The sequence below is a fragment of the Astatotilapia calliptera genome, chromosome 14 (genome assembly GCF_964374335.1).
Source record: "Astatotilapia calliptera chromosome 14, fAstCal68.1, whole genome shotgun sequence".
Taxonomy (NCBI): Eukaryota; Metazoa; Chordata; class Actinopteri; order Cichliformes; family Cichlidae; genus Astatotilapia; species Astatotilapia calliptera.
Window position 1 is genome coordinate 1,297,525 of NC_137435.1, and position 17,476 is coordinate 1,315,000.

The window sequence follows — 17,476 nt, forward strand, 5'->3', positions numbered from 1 at the left end:
CTGCTGTCTGCTTTGCTTCAGCTTCAAACAGTCAGAAAGTCAAAAACTGAAGTGTGGAGACTCTGCGGGGAGGAAACACACCACAGTGAATGAGTGGAGGCTTTTTTAAGACAATGGCACAGAAAGCAGCAGCTCACAGCTTTGACACGTTTTGCTCTCCGATCAGCAAAGCCCATGTAAAGTTTCCACAGCCCTAAACAACATGACTTCACCATAGGGTTGTGTACAGCGGAGCAGCGGTCCTCACAGCAACAGGGTCCAGGGTCTGAATCCACCAGCCGGCTGAGGTCATTGGGTTTGTCCGTCCTGTGTGAGGCTACGTGACATTCCCACACTGGCCGTAGGCGTGGACACCAACAGGTTTCTGCGTCTGCGTTACTGTGCAACGGGCTGAGGACGGGGCCAGGTGTACCCCGCCTTTCACCCTGCTACAGCAGAGCAGTGGGCCTCTAGACCCCCACAATACTGCAATGTATGGGTGGAACACGGATGCATCTCTGACATAAACAGATCACAAATCAGCAGTTTCACCTTCTTTCCTGTGTTACCTACACGCAGCAGCCAGGCCTGTGCACACTCACTGAGTACACAGAGTCTGTGAAACACGGAGGAGGCTCAGTCGTGGTTTGGGCTGCGTGTCAGTCGGTGGTGTTGGAGATCTTTGTTAAAAACAATGACTTATGAACTGAGAAAAGTGCCATCACGAATACAGGAAAGCTTCTGATTGGCTGCAGCTTCATTTCTGTGGGTCAGGGATGGGCCTGCCCAGAGCCGGACCTCAGCATCACTGAAGCAGTGTGGGCTCATCCTGACAGGGAACAGAAGGCAGAAACATCCAAAGAAGAAACCTGGAGAACTGAAGATGGTCACAGAGAGCTGCTCACACCAAACGTTCAGTTTCAGCTCATTAGAAATGCACAAACTCTGTTTTTGTCTCATGTGCTATATTTCATGTTTCAATAAATCACTCTGCCTATTTACATTGACTCAAGACTTTTGCACAGTACTGTACAGCCTGCAGAGTTTGTTCTTTTGTTCTGCAGGAAATATATCAGCTTCTCGGGAGTCTCATTTTCACAGAACTATTAAAAAATGTGCAAAAAATATAAATTTAGATGCTTCAATAAGCAAAATCAAAGCATCTGAAACAATAAATAAAAGAATTAAAATGAATGTGAGGAGGAAGAGTCCAGACTGCTGAGGTCTCCTCCATCTTCACATCAACCATGTTTATATAATAACCTGTTATCTAACCTCCCTCCCTCTCTCAGAGGTGCAGTCACATAGCAACGACTCATGGCAACGGTAGCCATGGGGACCCCTGAAGCATCTGCAGCCCTGGAGGACAGAGAGCTGCAGCAGACAGGCTGCGCCGCCACGACATCAGAGCCACAACGCCGACGATGAAACACATCTGCTGAATTACTGTGGCCACCGCGAAGATGGCAGGAGGACGCGTCAGAGGAACGCGAGGAGAAAACACAAACGCACGGTCTGAGCGCTGCAGAACAAACGCTGTAATCTGACCTGAGATCAGAGAAATGAACCCAAACCCAGTTAGCAGCAGGAAAGAGGACGCACACAAGCGTCACGCTGATAAAGACCGATGAACATTGGCCGTCCGTTTGTCTCCATCACCCCTGACAGCCACCACCCGTGACCTCTGACCTTTTGTCCAACTGCTTTCATGTTGATTCTGTCAGGCTGCGTCTGCTCGACGCGTCTCTGAAGCTCTTTGACTTTCGGTGACTTTTTGAATATTTCCAGCAAACATTTTTCTGACAGTGAATTCTGCACATGTGACGCCGTTTCACAACATGACAGCGAATCAAACACAATACAAAGTGAAGCCTCCGTTCACATCTGTGACTCTACGTAGACTCAGACCTCGTGACTCAAACGACGACAGCTCTCGGCTCAAAACAGAAACGGTGACGAGCCAGATGGACACAGGTGAAGATTCACTTCCTGTCCAGCCTCAGAGGAAACAACCTAGAATGTGGGAGGAGAGGCTCTGAACCCTCACGTCTTTCAGATGTTTGCCAAACATCACTAGGTTCCTTCAGTAACAGTGGCCTGTGATGTAACCAGACACAGAAACCAATCAGGACGCCAGCCTCACCTGCAGCTCCGCGATGGTGACCTTGTGGTAGATCTTCTCTTCGTCTCGCCGCTGGTCCTGTGGGACGGTGATGTTGGCAAGCCCTGTCTCAAAGTCCATAATCTGCTGCATCTGAGCCTGAGTGGAGCTCCTCTCGCCCCCCAGCAGCATCCCCAGCTCCACCATGTAGTCCAGGTACGCCACCAACACCTGGAAGAAGTCAGGTTTATTCTATTTAAGCTTCAATAAAGTCAGCATGTCACTGGAAGAGGTACACCGCTCCAGGCATTCTTACCTTCTCATTGGCTGTCTTGTTAAGGTAATAGTCCCTGGATGGCAGAAAGAGCCCTGATTGGTCCACCTGCAGAAGAGATCGACACGGTGACTCTGTGACAGCACAGAAGTCATTTGAAAGCTTCTCTTTCTGCTGTCGCAGACAAATACAAAAAGCAAACACGTCTGCAGAAGCTTGAAGCATAAGTATTCTAGTATGAAATAGTATGAAATAGTTTAAGTTAAAGAGGAAACTGAGACAGATGTTCATTCAGTGGCTCATCGGCTGAATGTGTCACCAGGTGTTTCTGCTTCACCTGAATGACGTTGCTGTTGGAGTTTTTGGGATCGGCGCTGACTCCGACGCTGAAGAACGGCTGACCTCGGTACGGACCGGAGACCACCTTCAGAACATCCATGAAGTTGTCTTTGTCCCAGGGGCCCGTCATGTTCCAGCCTCCAATCTGCACACAGTTCACATTTACTGGAATAACAAAGCAGAAACGTGGAAATCCACGGATGCTAAACAGAACACTGTCATCCAAAATCCCATTTCCTGTAAGTATAGTGATGGCAAACCTAAAGTTCCACGTGCTGTAGATGATAAAGTGATGACAGCAAAGGAAACCCAACTATCAGGTGCTCCCTCTTTGAGCTGGACTCGGTGACAGTGGAAAAACAAATGAAAGCGTATAAATAAAACGTAACACTGACGTTATCACTTCCGTGTGTTTACAGACTGAATCCTAACCCTGTACGCTGATGATACTTTATTATTGATTTTGCTACATATAAAGTTTCCATCCAGGATTCATTTTACTCCAATTAGGAAACATCCCACAGGAAGGAAGCACAGGATTACTTCAAAATAAAAGCTTAAAAGAAATGATTTAAAAAAAAAACTGGAATAAAACCAACTACAGATTTTAAACAAATATTACAAAGTTTAACACAAAGATGCTGCTACAGTCCTGTGATAAAGGGTCCAGGTGAAACTACTGTAATACCTGCAGTTCTATTATTTTATAATAATAAATTTTATTGTAACTGATCAAACAGGAAGTTTGAAGTCGTAGCAGAGCGAGAACACGCTGATTGGTCCAACAATCATGTTTATAGTGTTCATGAAGTTTCGATGGAATAACACGTTTGCTTTTACTTTGTGTTGAATCGTGCAGATTTCTGTGCTTTGTTTTGATTTGGGAAGCTTCTGAGCTACAACGATGAATGTGCAATAAATGGAACAACAACGTTCCCGAGTGTGGACTTCGCTCCACGTCCTTTACTTTGGGATCATTTGATTAAGCAGCTTGACTGTGGTCACAACACAAAATTAAACCGTTGTGGTAATTTGTTATGATAACATACAAAATATCCTCAGTATTGTATGAATGAAAAAGGATTTTCACCACCAACCACAAAGATCCTGAGGGTCATTTTACAGTAAAGAGATGAAAACAATAATGTTTCCTCGTTAGTCTCTCGTTTCTCCTGCGTTTCATTCTGCAGGACAAAAACCCTCCAAACTCACTTCTGTCTCCAACCTTAAACACTTGGAGCAAATTTGCCTGAGTGATGCGGTTGCCATGGTGACCGGCTGTACCTTGGTGATGAGGTCTATGAGAGGCTGAGCTCCGAGCTCTTCGATCCTCTGGGTGTTGAGGCAGGACAGGTAGTAGGACTGAGTCTTCCTCTCTGCTTCGCTGCTGCCGTTAAACGTCCCGTTCTCTAAAGAACGAAAACAAACTTTGTAAACTAAAAAGTCCGCGTTTAGAAAGCTGGCCGTGTGCTCGTCTTTAACAGTAAAGTTTCACAGTGTTAACAGGGTGAAGCCAGCAGCGAGACCATTAGCTAGTTAATGATCTCTGCACGCATCTCTCCGCCCGCCGGCGTACCCAGCAGGTGTTTGAGCAGCGCCTGGTTCTGCTCCCAGATGCTGTTGAAGGTGGACCAGCGCGAGCGTCCGTCAGGCAGTGGGTTCTTCCTCATCCAGCCTCCGCAGGCAAACTGGTAGAAGTCCTGGCAGGGGTCGGCGCTGCGGTCCATCGCCTCCACGATCTGACTGGCCACAGTGACACAGGCCTCCGACAGGCACAGGCCACGCCCACTGTCTGCAGAGCATCATGGGTGAGAAAAAAAGTCAAGGTCAAAGAAAAGAGTTGTAATTATGAGAGGACGGGAGGACGTCATGAAGGTTATTATGGAGGCAGAAAAGATAAAGATACAGAAAGGAAGGAGAATGGAAAAGCAAAGAGATGGAGACAAAGAAACAAAAGAAAGGAGGAGGCATGGGGACGATCCATAACGCGGGTGAGGAGGAAAGAGAGGAAAGGCGGAGACAGGAAAAAAGGAAAGGCTGAGGTGGACAGAAGGGCATCGGGAAGGAAAGGAGGACGTAGAGATGGAAAGGCAAAGGTGTGAAGGTTAAGGAGGAGCAGCAACAGAAGCCAACACCAAGGAAGCAAGAACCGAAAGAGACGGTCACCGAAAGAGGGAAGGAAAGGAGGCAAGAACTATAGGAAAAAGGAGGTAGAGGAGTGAAGGAGGGATCCATCACCTGAGCTGAAGCCGAGTCCCAGGACCACCAGGCAGGCCAGTAGAGCCAGGAGGGCGGCCAGCAGCAGGACTGAGAGCAGGACCTCCAGCTGAGTCCTCCTCCCCAGGATGTCCACACCACCCTTCCTGAAGCCCACCTGAGAAACAAAGACGGTGTCATCCATCCATGATCCAGGTAATGGTCATATTTAAGCTCAAATCCACATTTAGGAAAACTGTCTTCAAATCTCGATGAGCTGTGGTGAAGTTAGAGCGCTGACCACAAGGTGTGCATGTCACAGTGTCGGGATAATGTCCCACAATGCAATGCACGCATCAGGAAAAAGTCTGTTTACCATTTACTGGGATTATACATGGATGTATGTGGACACAGGGATGAGCGACGCCACCTGTAGGATCGTACTGGAGCTGCTATGAAGTTCACTTCAGCACCTTCAACTTCAGAAGCTTCAAGTACTGAAAGTGTTTTCTTTGTGCTGCTGTGGAAGCGCAGCACAGTAATCAGAGAGCTGCAGCGTGTCCTAGCGGCTGCTCGAGCACACGGAGCAGGTCAGCCTGACCTCAGGCTGGTTCACATCGTGTAATTACTCACCTGGATGATTGAGAATGCATCAAGACACAAACCAAGGCTGCAGATCAAATGTCCACAAACGCAGAGTCTGTTTCCCGTTTCATGCCCCAAATAGTTTGATGCACTCTGTGATTTATTTGCTATTTTTTAATTATTGTGTAACCTCTTGGTTACATACAATACAGCTTTATTTCTATAGCACATTTAAAACCAAAGGTACAGACAAAATAAGAAGTAAAACATTCGTTTAGAAGATAAAATTACAGGGTATTCATAAATATAAGGTAAATGCAGTGGGACATTAGTAGAAGATAAGTAACATGAGGGTGAAACATGGGGGAAGTGCACTAACGAACTGAAAACGCTCAGTCAAACAGGTGAGTTTCTAACTGAGATTTAAATGAGTAGATGGAGTCAGAGGCGCGAACAGCAGGAAGATTGTTCCGGAGGCTCGAGGCTGCCGGGCAAAAGCACCTCTGGTCTTTACCAGGATCCAGGCTGAACCGAGAGTAACTGTCCTGATGACCTTAGGGCTCTGCCAGGGGTATATGGAGGGAGTTCAGTGAGGTAGCACGGCGCAGTATTGTTTATGATTTTAAAGGTAAGCCACAGAATTTCAAACTCAATTCGGTATTTGACAGGGAGGCAGTGCAGGTGAGCAAGGACTGGGCTGACAGAGGCAAACCTTGTGGTTCCAGTCAGAAGGCGTCCGGCAGTGTTGTGGACAAGCTGCGATCTATAAGAAGGGCGGAGACCAAAGTAACGGGATTACAGTCGTCTAATCTAGAGGTCACAGAAGTTTCTCGAGGTCCTTCTCTGGTATGTAGTGCTTGGCCTTGGAGATTTGATGCAGTTGGTAGAAACTAGATTTAACTACAGAGGATAGTTGCTGTCAAACTTAAAGGAGCTGTCAAAGAGAACACCTAAGTTGCTAACAGTGCCAGAAAGAAAGGCGGCAAGAGTGTCAGCAAACTGGCCCGTGAAGCATGGCTGTGGAGCAGCACGATTTCTTCTCATTCAATATCAGAGAGCTATCAGAGCCAGGAGCGCTGAAACAGTGTAATGACGACGAAATGTCAGCCGAAAATAAATTCACATCCACAGTAATTAAGGTCCTGATAGTGACGGACGATGAGGCCGCACCGTCTCCACCTTCTAACACATCCTCATTTTAAACTGATTTATAAGTGCTCAGCGTGTGCAGAAGTCTTGAATCGTTTGCTTGCCAGTAGTCAGACTCTCCTGTAGGTTCTTCTCTGGCTCGCTGAAAAAGTACTCGTCAGATGTTTTTCACTCATTCGCAGTCCCGTCCTCGTGCCTGACCATTTTCACAGCAACATGAACTCTGACCTGTGTGACCTCAGCAGATGAGCCTGGGCTGTGTCTGGTTAGCAGAGGACCAGCTTCATGGTGATGGAAATGCTGCCCAGCACATGATGGTGGACCTCAGCACCACTGAAGCCGTGTGGGATCATCCTGACAGAGCACAGAACAAACGCAGAAACATGCAAAGAACAGCTTTGAATGTCCTTCAGGAAGCCTGGAGAACCGTTCCTGGAGAACCGTTCCTGGAGAACCGTTCCTGGAGAACGTCACAGAGCTGCCTGAGAGCTGCTTCACACTGATACTCAGCTTTCGTCTGAGACGCTGGGTTTTCATGTTTGCAGCAGTTCTCCTGAACAGTTCTGTGATTTCAGACATCCTGCTTGTTTAGTGCGTGGTTGCGCTGTGACGTAACTGGAAGCCTGCGCGGTGCAGCACAGGCCTGATGGATTAAGAGGTTGCAGACGTGGGGCCAGAAGTTTGTGTCTGAACGCTCTGTCCTCCCCTCGCTGCCAAAATGTTCCCCAGCAGCCTTGGTGGCGGAGCTCCAGACCTCCTGCTGCTCCTCTCTTTGTTGGTGGTGGACTCACACTGCGGGGCCCCTGTTGGGTTTTCAGTCTGACCCCGCAAAGGCCTGCATGCAGGGGGTTGATGCCACTGGGTCTGGGACTTCACCTGGGACCAGTTAAAAGGCTTAAAGTGGTTTCCACTGTCGCTCAGAGCTGCTCTCTGTAAGGCTGAGAGGTCGCGACCTCGCCGTGACGCGCCTGACGCTGCGATCTGAGCTTTACAAATAAAATGAATTTCCTGTAGATGTGACGTGTTTGCCGCGTTCACTGACCTCCACTCTGTCAGGAGACGAGGCCGCCTCAGCCGGCACGTCGGACACCTCCTCCTCCTCCAGGGTTGCTCGCTTATAGCTGGACATCTGTGGAGAGAGAGGCAGGCAGTCAGAGACGTGCACCCTGACGCATACATAAGAAAAACAGCCGAGAAAATTGAATCTGCGGGGCGGAAACACAGAGCAGAGCTTCTGGAAACGCTGCCAAATGATCATCAACCTTTATTAAAACAGAGCCTCTCAGCCTGGCTCAGCTGCAGCATCGACGTAGGAAGCACTGCTGGGTCTGACAGGGTGGGGTTACAGCTGACCTGCAGTCACGCTGCACACAGACGTGAACCGAGGATAACTGTGACGAACACGTTTGTCGCTGGAGCCTGTCTTTGGGTTTCAAGGATGGCTTTCATTACAAATGTAAGAGGAACCTGTTGAACCAACAGGTGCACACACAGAAAACAGGTGGGACTCAGTGAATCACACGCGTGTCCACGCTACACCCACAGGTAAACTCAGTTTCTACACTAAGATCACTAAAAGGCTGATTTATTTGACTTAATCTGAACAAAAACAGCTGATGTCCTGATGCACGCTCAATCATCCAGGTAAGGAAATCCCAAAAGTCAAAGGAGCTTTTAAAGAAAAGCGTCTGGACTTCTTTAAGTTGCTTGAAGACGTTTCGCCTCTCATCCGAGAAGCTTCTTCAGTCCTGAACTGAAGAAGCTTCGATCTCCTTTGACTACGATGACCTGGATGACCGAGAACCTTCACAGACATGAATCCCAAAAGGCTGATTCTGCTCATCTGTTCGCCCTGAAACCAGCAGCACTGAGTGAAAGGAGGGAAAGACCATCTCTGAATCGAGGAGGGGGCCTAAGGGTACATCTGTCACCAAATGCTGTGATTGCAGCCTTTCCCCAACTCTCTGTGAATGGGACTCATGGTTATTGATCAGTGGGCTTTGATTCAATTCAATTTTATTTATATAGCGCCAAATCACAACAAAAGTCGCCTCAAGGCGCTTCATAGATACAGAGAAAAACCCAACAATCATATGACCCCCTATGAGCAGCACTTTGGCAACAGTGGGAAGGAAAAACTCCCTTTTAACAGGAAGAAACCTCCGGCAGAACCAGGCTCAGGGAGGGGCGGGGCCATCAGCTGTGATTGGTTGGGGTGAGAGAAGGAAGACAGGATAAAGACATGCTGTGGAACAGAGACAGAGATAATTAAATGCAGAGAGGTCTGTTAACACATAGTGAGTGAAGAAGAAACACCCAGTGCATCATGGGAATCCCCCGGCAGCCTACGTCTATTGCAGCATAACTAAGGGAGGATTCAGGGTCACCTGGTCCAGCCCTAACTATATGCTTTAGCAAAAAGGAAAGTTTGAAGCCTAATCTTGAAAGTAGAGATAGTGTCTGTCTCCTGAATCCAAACTGGAAGCTGGCGAAATCTGGTGGCGTTTACATGAGCCTGTCAGGAGTCGGGCTGCACAAATAAATATCAGCTCATGTTGAAGTGTCTCAAAGGTGTTGGTGTGGAGGCCAAAACAGGCCGCAGGCGTAGCAGCACTGACAACAGCTGATGATTTTGAAATGGAGATGGAACAATTTCAGAATAATGGTCCTCAATGAAAACAAAGACTCATCAGAGAACCCGGAGGAATCGCAGGGACATGGCCGATAACTGCCACCTTCATTAAAACATCCACGCTCAGCAGCTCGACGTGTTGTCCACACGTGCAGGCTACTGCTCCATCACGGAGAAGGAGCCAGGTGGAGGAGCGTGAACCCAGAAACAGGACGAAGCAGAGCCAGCACCGCCGGGCAGCTGCTGTCCTCGGCTCTCAGACCATCACAGACTGGCGTTGGCGATGAGCGTGGACTGTCCCTGCGAAGGACTCTGTGTTTGTGCAGCGACAGATGAATAAATATGAGAAACGTGCAGCTCGTGCAGTAAACTGAGAGCAGAGCGGGGCTCAGCATGAGGAGACAGTTAACTGTGATCAAATAAATCTGCACTTCCTCTGTTTACCCTCGGCCCCCTTCTCCCTCCTCCCCCACGCCGACTGCACCTCCACCCCCTCGCTCATTGTGTGGCAGAAGCACAAACAGCACGGCGCTCCACCCTGCAGGGAGAAGCGAGCGCTGATCCCGGACCAGGGCAGAGACATAAACTCAAACAGCTGCGCTCCGTTTTCACCACAACACCAGCTCACATACTGCTTATGGGCGCCATGGAAACCACCGTGTGCGGTGCTAACTGTTAGCGTGTTAGCAGTGAAGCTGTGCTGAAGGCGTGAGGATGATGATGATGATGGTCTGAACCACAGTTTACAGCTGATCTGAACTCTGACCAAAACTATGCAGACGCCCCCCTCGCCCCTCCTCCACCCTCACCCCCCTCGCCCCTCCTCCACCCTCACCCCCCTGCACTTTGTAAGAAATCCCACAAAGTGGAGCTTCGTGTTGTTTGTGCTGAGTAAATGTTTCCCTTCAGGCCTGCGGGGGCGCGGCCGCCCCTGGGGGGGCTGAAGTTTGAAGGTTTCACTGCACTCTTTCCTTTTTGAGTAGTTTGACTTCATTGAGCGCTTTGGTTTTCGTCACCCTCCAGTGAAATATGATGTTTTTACAGGGTGTCTTTACTGTTGTGAATCACAGGAATGTTTCAGGGCAATGAAGCATATGTTGAGCAGGTTGGTGGGGGCCCCGAGGGCCGACACACCTCAGAGCCACCGTCCTGTTTCAGCATCAACCGACTGGAGCGCTCGTAGAGGGCGACTCCTTCATAGTCTGACTGTACTGACGTCTACGCCAAACGAGGCTCTGCACCAGCTGATCTCCGAGCTCAGTGAACTCTTTGCTGATGACTTTATAGACTCAGCCGCTGGTTTCATGTCTTAATAAATAAAACACGAAGTTCATTTTGAAACGATGTCCCGTTTGAGTCAAGGAGCAGAAAGCAGGGGAAGATTAACGAGCGGGGCTTCGCTGTGACTGCAGTGCGAGCTTGCAGCGTTCCTCAGTGTCTCGGACGGATCCACCGCCCGCTCGCCAAAAGCTCCGACAGCAGAACCGCTCAGTGCGAGGCCTAAAGAGCACCTGAATGTGCAGGCCTGCAGTCGCACACGTCTCGTGGTTTCACACAGACGCTTTTACGTGGCCTACGCTTACATCAAAGGCAACTTTTGTAAGTATCCTGAAGGAACAGCCCCCCCTGATACGACCTTTGACCTTTGACGGTTCAATCAGAAACAACACAAAGAGGGACTTTCCTAAAAGCTAGATGTTGGCGAGTGTGATGGCTTCAGACAAGCGTGGGCCCGCACATGAGCCCGAGTGAGTGTAACCATGGAAACGTGCGTCACACCGACACTTATCCGAGTCGACCTCAAACAGCCGACCCCACGCGAGCGGCGAGCTCCAGCAGCTTCTGAGGATGGATTTCTCCCACCGCGGGTCACAAAGGAGGCGCGGCAGCGGGTCTGTCTCAGTGTCAGCGGAGGGTGGGAGCGTCTTCCGGTCTGTCCTCGGAGGCTCCGCGGTCTCACGGTCCTGCTGTCCTACAGGAAACCAAAGGTTTCCAACTGTTTCCTTCCTCGGGACCCACTCGGGGGCTGTCTCTCTCTCTCTCCCTGTCTCACTCTCTGTCAGTGTCTCTCATCCGGCTCTGTTCTCTTTAATTGATGACGCACACAGAGGGGGAGAGAGGGGGGAGTGGGTTGCTAGGAGACAGGAGACAGGAGTGTGTGTTATATCTCTCTGTAGAGGTTGATGTCATTGTGTGTGTGTGTGTGTGTGTGTGTGTGTGTGTGTGTGTGTGTGTGTAATTAAATAATGCCAGTGAATCATCTCCATTCAGCTCGGATGGAGTTCACTGCAGCTTATATAACGCCTGTCTGTCTGTTCTGGATGTGAAGTCTGCTCTTTTGTCCCCTCACAGCCTCCGTACTCAAACACATGACCTGAGGTACAAACACCTGAACATGAGCTTCATCTCGGTGCTGCTGACAGGCCTGAAAAACTCCACATCCAAGAGCGACAGTAGCCAGTACATCGCTGCTCATCACTCAGAACCAAGCAGACGCCCGAGGACACCAGCGAGCCCAAAAGTATTTGGACACTCTTGAAAGGATCTGGATTCATGTGAATCGTCTGAACTGCTGTAAAAAGTCTGTGAAAAGCATCTGATCTCTGGTGCAGACACGTTGCCCTCTCTGCTCACGCTCTGCACCGTCCTCCATCACAGACTCTGGGCTTCTCAAGTGTAGCTGGATTTCACCTCATGCAGGAGACGTCTTAACTTTGAAACGTCAGACTTAAAGGAAGTCAGGTGTTTCTTTTTTTAAGTACGTCAGACTTCAGACCATGACTGGGATGACTGGGAACCTACAGAGATGATCCAGCACTCGCTTTGATTTCACAGAAGTTTGCAGAGAAAAGCGTCTGGACTTCTTTAAGTTGCTTGAAGACGTTTCACCTCTCATCCGAGAAGAAGTCCAGGCGCTTTTCTTTGCAAGCTCCTTTGACCACGATGACCTGGATGACTGAGAACCTTCACAGACAGAAGTCAAAGTTCTTCTCATTAATGTAGAAGACAGAGCATCCAGACTCGCCGGCTCAGAGGTTGTGTTTGGACTTCATGATCTGAACATTTCTCAAAATCCCACAGCTTTGCCTGGAATAATTCAGGGAAGCTAGCATCACTCCGGCGCTCCAAAGCGTCTCCTTCCAGGTGAAGCTGCGACTCTTTGAGTCTTTCATACTGTTTTGTTTTCCATGAACTCGGAATCAGTGCACAAAGAACCAGCTGGACTGGTTTTCCACCCGATGATACGCATCATGCTCGATGCAAACAGAATAACCATAATGCATCAGTCCTCCCCGAGGGGGGGAACAGAGGAGCCAGATTATCCCTCCTCCTCTACCAGCTTAAGACACTAGTAGAAAGTCCTTTTACTTTTGGAAAATAGAATTTGTATATCCTCTACAAGGTGTTAGTACACGTGGAAAATGTAGTTACGCTATAAAGACTAGACAGAGTCTTGGAAAAACGAGACCCGCCCTGTAAAAAGCATCAGTGGTCTCAGGAGTCCGCACTGATCGTGCAGACTCGTGTGTTTAGTATTTGCTGTCGTGTTCCACAGAAAAAAACACGGTGATGCTGGGTAACAGGCATCTCCGAAAACGTTAGAGCACTTGTGCAAATATGTGATGTCCTGATGAATCGAGCAGATATTTGAAGTTTACACAGAAACATTCTCACATGAAAACATCTTAAAAGTTTATTTTGTGACCCAGAAAGAGTAATATAGTGGAACCCTGACTTCCAGAGGGTCTTTCGGAAGTCAAAATTCAAAGTCGAAGCACCTTTTTCCATCGCCTTTTGAGTGAGGCGATGCTGGCTGAAGACGAAGTTCTTGGTGGGGGAGGAGGTGGCGGAGGCTGAAGAAAGCATACGTATGCTTTCTTCAGCCTCCGCCACTGCCTCGTTAGAGTTTTGGACGAAATGCATTCTGGGATATTGCATTTCATAATTTCGAGCTGATTGGAGACCAAAACAGCCAATCAGATTTTTTTTGCATCCAAGTCTGCAATAAGGATGTTTAGCTTCAGCTGCTGATGCGTCTCAGTTTCCCTCGATTCCTGGGGCGGGGCCATCTCTGTCAGCGTTAGTGACGTTGTCACGGTCCTGGGTCTTTTGACTCAGCGTTTTGAGTTTTAATTAATTCTGATGTTTATGGTTTATGTTTACGTCCATTAGCTTATCTAAGTTCATTTGCTTGGTAGTTTCCCCTTGTGTTTCCAACCCCCTCATTATGTTTCCTGTTTTATTTTGAAGAGGTCCTGTGTTCCTGTGTTTAGTTTTACTCTCCCGTTGTGACGTTGTTGTGTTCGTGCGTGTCAGCTGTTTGCATTTCCCTCGATATCCTCCTGTGTGGATTTGGTCCGTGTGTTTTCAGTCATTCCTCGTCAGGTCGTCTGTCTGTTCACGTCCCCAGGTATCCACGCCAGGTTTAAGGTTTTTTCATGTTTTAGTTTTAGTTCCCCCAGTTTCGGTTATTGTTTAGTTTCACCCATGCCCTTTGTTTGTATTTATTTTGCCAGCCTTAATAAACTGCTCGTTTTCTGTTCATCCACGTGGCGTTTTTCATTGTTTTGGTTTGCATTTGAGTCCTGTTTTCACAACAAATACAGTCTACCTCTGCCAGACTGTGACACACGTGTATTTAATCTTTATTCTGAACCTGACCAATGAATTTTTAGTGTTTCAATAAAGACAAACTTAATTACGGTCCTTTTGCTAAAGCCCTCCCCGACAGCTTGACGCTTTTTACCCATCTAAGTGTTGCAGCACATTCATCCGTCATCTTGATGACGCAGTGCAACGGTCAACTTGGCAAAATTAAGCAGCTGTTGCTTTCCAAACCTCACAGGAGAGCATGGCTGATGCTACACTGCCTACATTCTGCTGTTACAGCGCCGATGCTTCTCATCAATCCTGGGAAAAGCGCGAGTGTAGGAATGTTTGGAGTCTTTGTTGGTTCTAAGTAGGGCTGCCACGATTAGTCGACTAGTCACGATTACGTCGACCATCAAAATTGTCGACGACTGATTTAATAGTCGACGCGTCGTTTGAAGCTTTGTAAGATCACAAAAGACGCAGGAATAAGTAGTAGGATTTAAGAGTGTAATAACGGACTGAAACAGAAGATGGCAGCACTGCATGTACAAGGATGCCAGCTGCCGTTAAACCCCGAAGAAGAAGAAGCTGTGTCCCAGAATTCATAGCGCAGCCCAACTCAGTTTCCAACAATGGCGGCAGCTAGTTAGTTTTAATATTACTCTTATTATTCTTTCTGGGTCACAAAATAAACGTTTAACATATTTTCAGGCGAGAATGTAGCTGTGTAAACCTCAAATATCTGCTCAGTTTATCAGGACACCACATATTTTCAAAAGCGCTCCGACGTTTTCGGAGACGTCTGTTACCCACTAGCTCGATAGTTAGCCGGGGGCTAGGCTCACTAGAGCCGTGAGGACACGGACTCCCGGCAAATCGCGTCTTTCGCTACTCAGGTTAAACATGATATATGAGTCACTTAGAGAACTTACAAATGTTATTGTTTGGCTTTTTTTTTTCAGTCTTTTATTTGTTCCTGAGTAAATCGGTTTGGCTGAGATTAAAGTTATAGTTTTTACACAGCTGAATAAACATCAAGCAGACAGCTGATCATCAGAAGTGTGAGATGCTCGAGAGTTTACTCCGGTGTCCTGTTATATTTTAGATAGCAAGGAGTTTATTAAACTTCACCGAAACAATCTGCAAACTTCATTAAACTTTAATAAACTATCATCTTGTCTTTATTGTTAGTTAGCACCTTAAAGACTTAAAGCTGTAAGCTAATGATAGTTATATAAGAGCAGATGCTGCTGGTGCAATAAGCTGTAGTTTTACGTCCAATGGATGATGATCTGATTAGTGACTAATCGCAAAATTAATCGGTGACTAGTCGACTATCAGAATAATCGTTTGTGGCAGCCCTAGTTCTAAGACAACCTTCATCAGTGTTTGTCAGTGTCGACCAGCACATCAATGCAACATCTCAGTGTCAGCAGATCAAAGCTCAGCTCACAAAGCTGTTAGAGGCCATCAAAGAGCCTGTGAAGGTCACACTCTGGGACTTTGATCCAATCTGTTCAGACACTGGCAGAAGTTTCAAAAAAAAGAAAAAAACCTGGCTGGTGTCAGAAGCGACGTTTGAATTCCCGGCCTGGTGGGGACGCCCATTCTCCGCCACTTTCACTCCTCGTCTTCGGAGTAAAAGCAGAGCTATCAGCTTAACGCTGACTCAGGCCTTTGTTTGTGCCGTGAATCGTGTTCGCAGTGTAACCACAGAAACCGGCAACGGTCGCTGAATTACTGATGGGTGAAGAAAACATGATTACGGTGAGTCTGTGCAGAGCCTTTCACGGGCTCTCTAATTGGATTTTGCGTTCCTTTAAGCGGCGCTCAGGAAGAGCTCGGCGAAAAAAAACTGTTCCTGAAGGGGAGCGGGCGCCAACACCCCCTCCCGTGGAAATAACACCGGCTGCTTTAAAGCGGGACTTTCAGCAGGTCTGCCGAGTCAGAAGAAAACAGCATTTTAAAAACTGCAGCTTCGCTCAGACGGGATTAAAACCGCAGGGGACGTCAGCACTCCCTGTAGTCCCGGATCAGCTCGCTGCTCGGGACGCTGAGCAGGAAAATCACGGAAACCTTCACGCTGCAATCTTCTTCTTAGTTTGGGTCACAGCGTCTACGATGAAGGGCAAGAAAACAAATAGAGAACAGAACAAATCAGGCCTGAAGACCGCTGCACCAACATCCCAGGAAAAGGAGTGAAAACATTCCCCTTACATCAGGTAGCAGCCGCTCATCGTGACCTCCAGTTCTGCTGCAAGCTTTCCTTCAGGGAACAACTACGAAGACCTGAGCAAGTGTCGTTTTGCCTGATTTCCCAACAGATGGATGAACTTGTCTGTATTTATGTTTCCCTTTGGTTTTAAAGGTGACGCCCTCCGAGGAACAAGTCTCGCCATCGTCGACCATCCCGGTAAAGTTTCCAGACAGTAATCTGAATTCCCGAGCGAAATAAACGAGAAATACCCCATCTGTGATTTAAGGGTCACCGAACAGTCGCTGACTGAGATTTTGTTCTGAATTAGCCTTATAATCCCACTTACACACACATCACAAAGCACAGCCCAGACACGTGCATGTCAGCTCACCTGGGCTGCAGGTGTGTCTGTGAGTGTGCATGGCTGCCTCACTGACGGCCCAGGGTGATCCCGAGTTCATTACTCCGGGTCACGTTGGTGCTCTCAGACCTACAATAGCAGCACCGCGGGGGATATGCTGTCCTCGGTGTCTCTGCAGGAAAGACATGAACTTCCTGACCCGATGATGGCTCACAGACACGTGTGTGAAGAATGTGTGTTACACACATACAGCACTAATACTCAGCTGTAATACCCTGAGCCTAACTCACCCTCAGTCTAACTCACCATGAGCCTAACTCACCCTCAGTCTAACTCACCCTCAGCCTAACTCACCCTGGGCCAAACTCACCCTGAGCCTAACTCACCCTCAGTCTAACTCACCATGAGCCTAACTCACCCTCAGTCTAACTCACCATGAGCCTAACTCACCCTGGGCCAAACTCACCCTGAGCCTAACTCACCCTCAGTCTAACTCACCCTCAGTCTAACTCACCCTCAGCCTAACTCACCCTGAGCCAAACTCACCCTCAGCCTAACTCACCCTGAGCCTAACTCACCCTGGGCCAAACTAACTCACCCTGAGACTAACTCACCCTCAGTCTAACTCACCCTGAGCCTAACTCACCCTCAACCTAACTCACCCTCAGCCTAACTCACCCCGGGCCAAACTAACTCACCCTGAGCCTAACTCACCCTCAGTCTAACTCACCCTGAGCCTAACTCACCCTGGGCCAAACTCACCCTGAGCCTAACTCACCCTGGGCCAAACTCACCCTGAGCCTAACTCACCCTGAGCCTAACTCACCCTGGGCCAAACTAACTCACCCTGGGCCAAACTAACTCACCCTGAGACTAACTCACCCTGAGCCTAACTCACCCTCAACCTAACTCACCCTCAGCCTAACTCACCCTCAGCCTAACTCACCCCGGGCCAAACTAACTCACCCTCAGCCTAACTCACCCTCAGCCTATCTCACCCTGAGCCTAACTCACCCCGGGCCAAACTAACTCACCCTCAGCCTAACTCACCCTCAGCCTATCTCACCCTC

At 48.4% G+C, this 17,476-nt stretch overlaps 1 protein-coding gene across 2 annotated transcripts in view; it reads right to left on the reverse strand.

Annotated features, from left to right (window-relative positions):
- The window catches only part of ece2b (endothelin converting enzyme 2b), a 33,405-nt gene that overhangs the window by 9,686 nt on the left and 6,243 nt on the right, over positions 1-17,476 (reverse strand). For both annotated transcript variants that reach the window (XM_026191604.2, XM_026191602.2), the window contains exons 2-8: positions 7,666-7,752; positions 4,932-5,067; positions 4,270-4,485; positions 3,978-4,102; positions 2,692-2,838; positions 2,397-2,462; positions 2,123-2,311 (exon numbers count right to left, since the gene is read on the reverse strand). In XM_026191604.2, coding sequence (XP_026047389.2) covers positions 2,123-2,311; positions 2,397-2,462; positions 2,692-2,838; positions 3,978-4,102; positions 4,270-4,485; positions 4,932-5,067; positions 7,666-7,752 — 966 coding nt within the window. The remainder of the gene's footprint in view (positions 1-2,122; positions 2,312-2,396; positions 2,463-2,691; positions 2,839-3,977; positions 4,103-4,269; positions 4,486-4,931; positions 5,068-7,665; positions 7,753-17,476) is intronic.